Source organism: Artibeus jamaicensis, unplaced genomic scaffold (genome assembly GCF_021234435.1).
Source record: "Artibeus jamaicensis isolate MK-2021 breed Jamaican fruit bat unplaced genomic scaffold, CSHL_Jam_final scaffold_833, whole genome shotgun sequence".
NCBI classification, from domain to species: domain Eukaryota; kingdom Metazoa; phylum Chordata; class Mammalia; order Chiroptera; family Phyllostomidae; genus Artibeus; species Artibeus jamaicensis.
Window position 1 is genome coordinate 15,694,600 of NW_026522056.1, and position 10,934 is coordinate 15,705,533.

General features: G+C 52.8%; 1 protein-coding gene across 1 annotated transcript in view; it reads left to right on the forward strand.

Annotated features, from left to right (window-relative positions):
- PRAG1 (PEAK1 related, kinase-activating pseudokinase 1) overlaps positions 1-10,626 on the forward strand; it is a 48,912-nt gene extending 38,286 nt beyond the window's left edge. Inside the window, exons 5-6 of the mRNA XM_037128857.2 lie at positions 1,887-2,644; positions 9,071-10,626. Of these exons, the coding sequence (XP_036984752.2) occupies positions 1,887-2,644; positions 9,071-10,240 (1,928 nt within the window). The 3' untranslated portion in view covers positions 10,241-10,626. The remainder of the gene's footprint in view (positions 1-1,886; positions 2,645-9,070) is intronic.
- The last annotated feature ends 308 nt before the right edge of the window (positions 10,627-10,934 follow it).

Below are 10,934 nucleotides of genomic sequence, written 5' to 3' on the forward strand. Positions count from 1 at the left end.
TCCGAGGGCCTGGTGCCAGTGCCCGTCCTAGCACTGTCCATTCTGTCCTCATTTGGGTTGGAGAGAGCAGAGGGGAACTCACCGTGGGCATCGAAAGTCATTAACCAATCAGGAGCAGCCCTGCGGAGGGCCGGTGCACCTGAGTGAGGTGACACAGGAATAAAGGACAGCTTACGTCCTTTGGAGCTGGTCACCACTTGCCTTGGGCCTGTGTGATTGTCACACCTCCTCCTCTCTGGCGGTTCTGCCACGGTGGAGAGCGGCACAGGCCACATGCCCTGTCCTGAAGGTGACCTGGCACAGTGAGCTAGGTGAGGGGCTCGCGTGTAAGTACCTGTTCCCTTGAATCTAAGACCCGTATTTCTTTCGAACTTTAACCTTCAGGATGATAGGATGCATTTTTCAACCTACGAGTACAGTTAATATCTGTTTTTATCCCCCTAGAAGCTGTTATTAAAATAATGGGTACCTCTTCCAGTCTCAGTTCTTAGAATGAAAGAAATGAGTAGTTCAGTTGGCCTTTCCTGTTTCCAATGTCCATCGCTTTTTCCTGCGTTTTTATTGCCTGACTTGTTTCTCAGTAAAACTCCACTTTATACATTGATACAAAGACGGAGGTGCAGCCCAGGCCCATTTGGGCTGAGTTGGTTAGAGCAGCATTACGTACGCCGAAAGGTTTCGGGTCGATTCCCCGTTAGAGCACATCCCTAGGTTGCAGGTTTGATCTCTAGTTGGGGCACAGTCAATGTTTCTCTCTCTCCCTCTCCCCCTCCCCCTTCCTCCATCTCTAGAAGTAATGAAAAAACACTCTCGGTTGAGGTTTGAAAAAAAGAGTCAAGTGCAGCCTCCTCCCTGTCTAGGCGACCTCATGGTCGGGGATGTTTCTGAATCTCCCTGTGCTCTGGGGAGACCTGTGGAGCCTTCTCCACTTGCTTTCGCTGGAGATCTGTTTTTTCTTTGATGAAACCACATTCCTTGCCTTCTAAAATGTCTGTGGGCCAGCACTGCCCCCAGCCACTGCCGTGTGGGTCAAAGCTCAGCGAACTCCGTGGGAAGGAGGTAGGAGAGGGCAGTGGTGGGGAGCGGCGGGTACGTGGTGATGGAAGGAGACGTGACTTGGGGTGGTGGACACACAATACAGTCTGCAGGTGATGTGTTAGAGAACTCTACGCCTGCAACCTGTATACTTTTATTAGCCAATGTCACCCCAATAAAGTCCATAAAAAGTAAAACGAGAAAGACTCTTAGAACTAGACCCTAAAAGGGTAGAATGTTACTGTAGGCAACTTGCACCCTCTGTAAACCGGACTTTCCTAAAAGACACAATCAAACGCCACACGTCAGGGTTGCGGTTGCTGCTGCAGCGCCGTCTGCAGGATGGTGGGAGCGGCCTCCGTGACCGTCGGGAGGGCGCCGGATAAGTGAACCGTGGTCCTCGCATGTGTTGGGGCAGCTGTTGACAGGACCTAGATAGACTCGTGCGCCCGCTGTGAAACAGCGCCAAGATGTCGCGTCAGCTGCAGAAACGCAGTGTTCCCAACAGTGGGCAGGTCGGCCCTCCTTCCTGTGAGTGTGTGTGCGGCGCCTGTTGGTGGGCTTGGCGCATCCCCAAAGGGACGTGCGAGGAATTGCCAGGCGGTTCCCTCTCAGGAGAGGGCCTGGGCGCTGCAAGCCAGGGTAGGGGAAGGCTTCACCAGCTCTGTACACTGTTTTTCATTTAAATTTGGTTCATTGTGTATAGGTCGTTACTTCAAGAGATAAATAAAAACAAAACTAAATTGCTTTGAGAGAGAGAGAATAGATAAACAAATGGATGCGGGCCCACAGGGCCTGGGAACTGCATGGCATTGACCTCCAGCCTGATTGCTTCCATTTCCTGTTTTCAGGCCAGTCGTCCGAGCCCACCCACTCGCCCACCAACAGCGGGAAGAAGCTCTTTGCTCCGGTTCCTTTCCCTTCAGGCTCCACTGAGGATGTGTCCCCCAGCAGCCCCCTGCAGCCCCCACCGCTCCCCCAAAAGAAGTTAGTGAGCCGGGCGGCCTCTTCACCAGATGGCTTCTTCTGGAACCAGGGCTCCCCCAAGCCGAGAACAGCAAGTCCCAAGCTGAACCTCAGCCACTCGGAATCCAACATCTGTGCACGTGAGGAGTCCCACTTCGGCTTCTCCTCCAGCCCCGGGAACCGCCGCCATCATCCCTTCTCCTCTTCCGAACCTCTGGAGAAAACGTTCAAAGGCAATGGCCACTGGGTCCCAGCGCCAGGGCTGGCAGGCAGCAGAAGTGGCAGTGCCAGCCCCAGCCTCCAGGGCAAAGGGGTCCCGTCGGCCGCCTCCTCCCAGCTGAGCGTGGCCAGCCAGGCCTCCACCGGCAGCACGCAGCTGCAGCTCCACAGCCTCCTGAGCAGCATCAGCAGCAAGGAGGGCACCTACACCAAGCTGGTGGGGCTCTACGCCCAGTCCCTGGTCCGCCTCCTGGCCAAGTGTGAGGATCTCTTCATGGGCGGCCAGAAAAAGGAGCTGCACTTCGATGAGAATAACTGGTCGCTCTTCAAGCTGACTTGCAACAAGCCCTGTTGTGACTCGGGGGATGCCATTTACTACTGTGCCACCTGCTCCGAGGACCCCGGCAGCACCTATGCTGTGAAAGTAGGTACCGCCCCTCGGGTTCTGCAGTCCAGTCAGCTGGGCCTGGCTCGGGCAGAATTAGGAGCGAGCCCCCTCACCTCTCCAGGCTTCGGGAGGAGGGTCGGGTCCTAGGGTTCTTTTTCACACAATGCTCAGTGATCTCACCCTCAGCCTGGCGTGGGGCACGGTGCGGCAAGATTTGGATTATGAATAGAAGATTCATTCTGTGCTTTCAGGCAGGAACTTAGCGATCTAGTTGGATTGAGGAAACAGTTGCCTTTTAATGCAACAGAGAGTTTATTCATTTATCCTGTGGGTTTTTACTGAGAGCCTACTATTTGCCAGGTGTTTTGTCGAGATCTGAGTATGGAGAGGAGAACATACAGAGCTTGTATTCTAGTGCAGAAGATGGGCATTCAGGGTGTTGTTCTTCTCAGAGGGCCAGAAGGAGACTTAGACCTAGGTGGGCATCACCTTGAACAATAAGAGGAAAAGCATTGATTGAGCATTTACTGCACAAATGGACTCGTCTTAGTGTATTAACTAACTGCGTGATCTTGAATCCTCACGGGGTAGGTAGATTTTACACATGAAGAATCTGAACCTTATGATGATTAAGTAATTTGCCCATAGCCAGCTGGTGGCTGAGATGAATTCAAACCCTGCTTTGTCTCGTCTCCAAAGCCTATGTTACCATCATGTCATTAAGAAAAGTGGAGTTCAGAGAAGTTAAGTGATTAGTCCCAGGTAACGCAGCTCTTTAGTCTTTGCCAGGGGATCAGGGATAATTCTACCACACCCCACTGTTCTCTCAGGGAACAGTTCTGAGCCAGCTGGCCGAGCATCTGCACACACTGGCCACTCTGATCTTGGCCATGAACTCAAGGCTTTCCATAGGGCTCCTTTCTTCATCTTTTAGTGCCCCTGGGGTATCTGATGGGTCTATGGCCCTCCTAGAAATGCAGGCTTTTGTCAGGAATAAGGAAGGAAATGCTGAACTCTTTTTTGCCATCACCTGTCCCAAGATATTTTATTTCCGGTTAGAAAAAATGTAAATAGTGAAATGACCTTGGTGGGCGGGGCAGCTTCCTACTTACAAGTGGCGAAAAAGTTTTAGAATATGGCAATTATTATCCAAGAAAAATTGCAATGAATTTTATGAGATTTTCCTTTTAAGAAGTTGGTGACACCCCCATAAAATACAGATTGGGAACTGCCGATTTCTATGTTCAAGAAACTGTATATAATTGCTTGCTGCCTGTCTGTGAGAAAACTAGAGAAGGAGTGGCTACTAGAAGGATCTAGTTACTGTACGGAAACCAAGGCCCCCTGAAAGACACGGGGGCGTGGCCAAGGTGGCAGTCAGGGAAGAAAACTCAAATGTCTGGATCGCGAGTCTGTGGGTTTCCTGAACTTCACTGCCTCTTTATGAGGCAGCAGCTGGTGTCTTGGTAAGGTCCCTTCCCTGCCACTCCCCCAACTGTGATTGAAAAGCAAAAGAAACAATTTTAGCGTTTCCCTTCCTGTAAGGATGGTGCTGTATCCAGCAGAGAAAGGAGTGTACCTTCCAGTAGGCTGAACGTGATTGGCCCGTTATCACAGTCAGCCTGGAGCCAGGAGTCCGTATCCATCCAATGAAAGGAACATAGATCTGACATCCCTGAAGGCCAAGGAGAGGGAGGTCCCTTAGGAAGACCTTCATTTTTTCTGGCCCCAGTGAGCCTGAGAAAGGGAGCTGCACGCACCTCCCTGTGTTCATGGGCATCCATCACTCTCACTGGTCTCCTGGCCTCAGCTGGGGGCCCATTCATTGTCCAGAGACAGCTGACCTCTCCATTCTGAGGAAGAGGGGGCTTGATCCCTCTTGCCCATGGGGCAGAAGTGATGTGACCCTACTGCAAAGGACCAAGGGGCCACCTGGCAAGGCCTGCCAGGGTTTAGGTTTTTATGCACAAAGGCAATTGTGATGTGCAGCTTGCATTCTAGAACCCCCTAGAATCATGTGGAATCGGCTACATTCTCTGAAGAGGTTGCAGCTTTCCCGGAGGATGGTAAAAGCAAGCGCTGCTTCTCACATCAGCAGAAATGTCAACTATGAGGAAACTGAAGATAAACCTTGGTCCTCTAAGGAACAAGGGACCCAGAGGTCTCCCTTCTGATTTTGCCAGACAGTCGGCAGCTTGGGGATTGTCTCGGTGCCATTGAGAAGGAAATCTGAAGACGAGCTTGAAGTGCTCAGAGTCTGGGGAACCACAGTATCAACTTGCACATGTGCCGGCCTGGCGATGGGGGGCAGGGGGCGGGGTGTGGAGCATCGCTTCGCGTGTGCAGCTGTTCCACTTCATTACCTTCGCAGTCTAGACGGAAGGCAGTCGTCTGGAATCCAAGGGAGGGGGACCGGGTCCCTCTCCAAGGCCTGTCTGTCGCTGAGCTCATTTCATTGGTGCCTGGTAAGGCTTGCACCTGCTCCTGCTAATGCTGGGCCCTAGTTCCTGGGCTCAGCGCCTCTCAGCAGTGAGGAGAGGAAGCCAGCTCTGTAGCCCTGCTCCGTGAGGATATGGCAGAAAAAGATCATTAGTTGCATGTGAGCTTTTGAAGCCCATTTCATTCCTCGGTCAAATCAACTCCAGTTGAGTAATTAGGGACCTGTGTTTAGCCGGCTGAGCCGTTTTTATTTAACAGACGTGACTTTGCTCAGATTTTCAACCATGAATGAGGCCCAGGCTGCAAAGTTTAATGTGAGGCTTGGCTCAACAAAATGTTTGAAATTTGACCTGAATCAAAGCTCTGTGTGAAGGCCTTGAGCCAAAGTATAAATGCATACCCCCTGAAAATGAAATAAGGGAGTTGGCGGGGACAGGGAGATGGAAAGGAAACTGCCTCCTGCCCCCCTTCCTGTCCCTAGTATCTCCACCCTTCTCTGCAAGCAGCCAGAGGACCAGCTCACACATTCTGAGCCACATCCAGCCCCGTTGCCATTCACTCTGCGGCCTCATTTACATCTCTGTGCGAACTGTCAGCAGCTCTGCTGGGAGCCTTTGCTGGGCCCAGCCTTGGATACCCTAGAGAACAGGCATCCTTGGAAACATTTCTTAGTCCCCGGGCAGCTGCACCCTCCAGTTGGTAAAATAACTTCCCCGCCAGCTCTGGGTTGTGTGCTAAGCGTGGCTGGAGCCAAACCTGCCAGAGTAATCACCATGGCAACCTTTCCTGGTGGCTGCTTACCTGCACCAGGCACTAGGAGCTGTGCTGGAAGCCACACCTGTGTTGTGTTATTTAATGCTGCCAGTGGCCCCGTGAGGAAGGAGCTGTCACTGCCTCTGATACACAGAGGGGAAGGCAGACTTCGAGATAAACACAGTCAATCCTTGTTGTTTGTGAATTCTGTGTTGTGAATTCACCGCTAGAATTTATCTGAAACCCAAATCAATACGTGTGGTATTTTTGTGGTCGTTTCTGCACATGCACAGGGTGGGGGAACCTGAGACACCCGACATGCAAATTCCCAGCGGAGGTGGCACCAGGGAGCATGTCGTTTCAGCCCTCAGGTGGCCAGCAGTGTCCCTTCTGTGGTCTATGTAGTGCCTTGTTCTCCATTCTTCCCATTTTTGTGCTTATTGGTGGTGACTTCACTGTTTAAATGGCCAGACTAAGCCCTGAAGTCCTGTCTGCTGCTTCCAAGTGCAGGAAGGCCGAGGTGTGCCTTCGGGAGAGTATTAGCTCAGCTTCATTCAGGCAGGCGGTGGTACAGTGCTGTTGGCCACGAATTCAGTGTTAGTGAATCAATGGTACCTATTCAAAATGCATCTTTAGACAGAAACCCACATAAAGCAAGGTTCTTTGTTGGCCAGTTGATGAAAATGTTGTGGCCCGAAGCTTGCATCTCCCCCAGGAGCAGTGGTTCGGTAGTCACTAAGTCACAGTTGGTGGCCACTTCACAGAACGGGCGACTGCTGGTAACCGGACTCCACTGCCACCTGCGGCGTCTGCAGAGGGTCTGTTTAAACCAAGGTCTTGTGCAGTCCACAGCCCATACCTGGACCTCTCAGATACTTATCATTTGTATGATCTTGAGCAAATAATGTAACCTCTTGGACCTCATCTGGTGGTTTGAGATCGAATGAGGCACTGAGTTTGAAATACTGAGCGGGCACCACGTCTCACACGTGCGGGACTCCCAGAGGTGTCTGCGTGACTGAGAGCCCTCACCGGAGGGGAGTGACCCCAGCAGATCCGCGCACGGCACAACAGAAAGGTCCTTAGGCAGCGGTTGGCATTTCTACCCAAGACTATTTGTAAGGACCCCCACCTTTCCTTTAGTGTCACAACCTTCCAGAAGCTGGCCATTGCAAAGCTAAAGACAGTGGGTGGGCTAGACTAAGAAAGCGTCTTAAGATTTGTATTCCAAAGTCATGTTTGCGGTGTAATTGGAACCACTATCAGGGTCAATGCAGTTCCCTTTTATTTCTATCCCAGTTCCATAATAGAGAGATTACTAGATTAATGTCTTACCTCCCCCGCCTCCCAACCACCTAGATAAAAGTTTCCTGAGCCGCTGAACTCTTTGATCTCAGGTGTCGTGCTGAGATGGTGTGCACAGCAGCAATATAAATAAATGTCTGTGAAAAGGTGCTTGCCATGCAGCTTCCACAAACAGCACCTGGGAGCACTGTGGCGAGTCGCGGCCACTGCTGTAGTCGTCTGCGTGGGACACCGCAGCAGCCCAAGGGGTTATTTGGGGATTGTTTGCAGAGCGGTGTTTTCTTGGTAGATGCAAGGTGCCTTTCTTCTTGGGATTACACGCTGATCCTTACCGTTCTATAAAGCGTGGCTGAGGCTGCACAGCAGCTTTTGAGAGAGGAGACCGCAGACCACGTTCAGTCCCTTGCAGTGTAATTACAGGGAAGTTGAGACCCATGGTGTCTGGGTCAAGCTTCTCCGGTTGTGGGGCGGCCTAATGAGGATTGGCGTGCTAAGGATCCTCGGGTGGCTGGTGCTGTCATTAGGACAAGGAGATGTTGAAGAGGCCTGGGAAAGATGGTCATAGGGCTCCAAAGGAGCTTGAGGTCCCCTGTTTGTTTATTCCAGAGGGTGCCTCTGGCCCCTTGGGTTCCCTGGCCCTGGAGAGTTTTCTGTCTTCTTTCAGTTGCTCTGACTCATGTAGAAGTTTCCCCATCGCAGTTTCATTAAAAGCAGCCCTGCTGGTCATACCAGCTAGTAGGCATATTTACCTGGATCTAGAAACTACGGCAGCCTCAGAGAACATGGCCAAGCCCCAGAGCAGGGAAGTCCCACCTTTTGGCGTCTCTGGGCCACACTGGAAGAAGAAGAGTTGTCTTAGGCCACACATTAAATACATTGCTATATGTAATCACAAAACAATCTCATGTTTTAAGTACATCTACAGATTTGCATTGGGCCGCAGGTTGGACGCTCCTGACCTAGGGGCTTAGGGCTGCACCTGCCGGAGAGGGTCCCAAGAAGGGTGCACCGCAGTGGTCAAGCACATCCCTTCAGGTGGCTGTCAATGCAGGTGCGAGGGGTGGGCAGCAAGGCTGACTGCCTGTGTTGGCTCTGATCGGGCTTCCTGGGAACTTGCCCGGCCCACACTGCGGGCAGAGGTCTTTCTACCAATCCCAGGAGACCTCGCTGTGTGCTGTTGTCCAGGGACCCCACTCTTGCTGGGTTGTACAGTAATTTTATGTTTAACTTTTTAAGAAGTTACCAAACTGTGTCCCAAAGTGCCTGCACAATGTTACAAACCACCTGCTATAGGGAGTGTTCCCAGTTCTCCACATTTCATAGACACTTGTCACTGTCTGTCATGTGTCTTATGGCCCTTTCAGTGGGCGGCAGCTAGTGTGTCATTGTGGGTCTGATTTGCATTTCCCTAGTGACTCATAACATGAAACATTTTTCCATGTGCCTACGGTCATTTACATATATCTCTGGTGAAGTGCCTATTAATATCTTTGTCCCACTGTTTTGATTGGGAAGTGTATCTTAACTACTGAGTTATAACAGTTTCTTTGTGGCAGGGGGTGGCTGGGGAGACTCTGGATACAAATCATGTATCAGATATGTGTTTTGCACATATTTTCTCCCAGTCTGTTACTTGTCTTCCTGTATTCATAATAAAAGCATATTTTGAAGCACAGACGTTTTGAATTTTGATGGGGTCAAGTTTTTCAGTTCTTTCTTTTACGGACCATGCTTTTGCTGCGGTATCAGAAATCTTTGCTCAGATTCGGGTCTCAAAAATTCTCTCCTGTGTATCTCTTCTAAAATTGGTTTGGGCTCTTATACCTAAGTCTGTGTGATGCATTTTATGTTCATTCGTGTGTAGGGTGTGAAGTAAGGGTCCCGGTTCACCTTCCACGTGGGGATTTCCAAGCTGAAGCAAACGGTGGGTCCCAGTCTTGACCTCACTTCTCCTTTTCCCCACAGATCTGCAAAACCCCCGAGCCCAAAGTGGCCTCCTATTGCAGCCCCTCCGTGCCTGTGCACTTCAACATCCAGCAGGACTGCGGCCACTTTGTGGCCTCTGTGCCCTCCAGCATGCTGAACTCTCCCGACGTGCCCAAGGACCCTCCGCCTGCGCAGGAGCAGGACTGCGTGGTGGTCATCACCCGAGAGGTGCCCCACCAGACTGCCTCTGACTTTGTGCGGGACTCAGCCGGCAGCCATCAATCCGAGCCCGAGGCCTATGAACGGCGGGTGTGCTTCCTGCTCCTGCAGCTCTGCAACGGGCTGGAGCACCTGAAGGAGCACGGGGTCATCCACGGAGACCTGTGCCTGGAGAACCTGCTGCTGGTGCACTGCACCCCCCAGGCCTCCCCCAACCCCTCCGCTGCTGCCGCTGCCAAGCCCCCCGCCTCCTCTGCCCCCTCTAACGCCCCTCCCTCCACCGCATCCCCTGCCTCTGCTGCCACTTCCTTCCCTTGCCCCTCTGCCACCCTCCCAGCCAGTGTCACCCCCAGCCCCCCAACTGCCCCCACCTGTCAGGGGCTGCCCAGTGAGAAGCACCTGCCCCGGCTCATTATCAGCAACTTCCTGAAGGCCACCACCAACCTGCAGCAGGTAAAGAGCCAGGCCCGGCTGGCCCCCGAGATCGTGTCCGCCTCCCAGTACAGCAAGTCGGACGAGTTCCAGGCAGGAATTCTCATTTACGAGCTGCTCCACCAGCCCAACCCATTCGAGGTGCAGGCCCAGCTGCGGGCCCAGCAGCGGGAGCAGGGCTACCGGCAGGAAGACCTGCCGCCCCTGCCCACCCTGTCCCTCTACTCTCGAGGCCTGCAGCAGCTCGCCCACCTGCTGCTGGAGGCCGACCCCAGCAAGCGCATCCGCATCAGCGAGGCCAGGCGGGTGCTGCAGTGCCTGCTGTGGGGGCCGCGGAGGGAGCTGGTGGAGCAGCGGGGCACCTCGGAGGAGGCGCTGTGCGGCACGCTGCACAACTGGATCGACATGAAGCGCGCCCTGATGATGATGAAGTTTGCCGAGAAGGCCGTGGACCGCAGGCGCGGGGTGGAGCTGGAGGACTGGCTCTGCTGCCAGTACCTGGCGGCCGCAGAGCCCGGAGCCCTCTTACAGTCCCTCAGGCTCCTGCAGCTCCTGTGAGCGCCCAGCCCTGCACTTTAGCACGTGACCTCCGATCCCGCCTTGGCCCCAGGCCCTGCTGCCTCGGGAACATTCGTGTCTCCCTGGGAAATGGTACAAATGACTGCCACACTTGGATGTAAAATATATATATATACATATATAAATAATATATAAATATAAAAGACTGAGGATGTCGTTGCCTGCTCGGGCCTCCTTGGCTGCCCGAGTTGCCCCAGTTGTCTCCCACTGTTCCAACTCAGTGCCAGGTCCCGTGGGCAGTCCCGCCTGAAGAATAAAGCCCGGCATCTGACTGGCTTCACTGCCCCATCATGGGATCTCTCCCCTTCCTGTCAAGTGGTTATTTACAAAAAACAAAAAAAATGTCATTAAAAATTTTTGATTGAGTCATGAGCCAAGTTCTTTTATCCCCAAATGCCCAAGTACAGTAGCATTAGTGGTGGGTGGAGTTGAGGACAAACCTCTGAGGCAGTGGCTTGGCCACTTGAAGGGTCCTTGGCCTTACCCTCCCCGGGAGACAGAGCAGCAGGCCCCTAGGGCCCCGGGCAGACCGACAGCTCATCTCCCCTGCTTCTCTCCCCACCCCCCAGTCTCAGGAAGAATCCAGATGCGGAGGGTTTGATCGCACAGCTTGGGGATTCAGTCCCCCTGCTCCAAACCATTTCCGCTTTGCTTGCTGGTTACCGTTTGTATG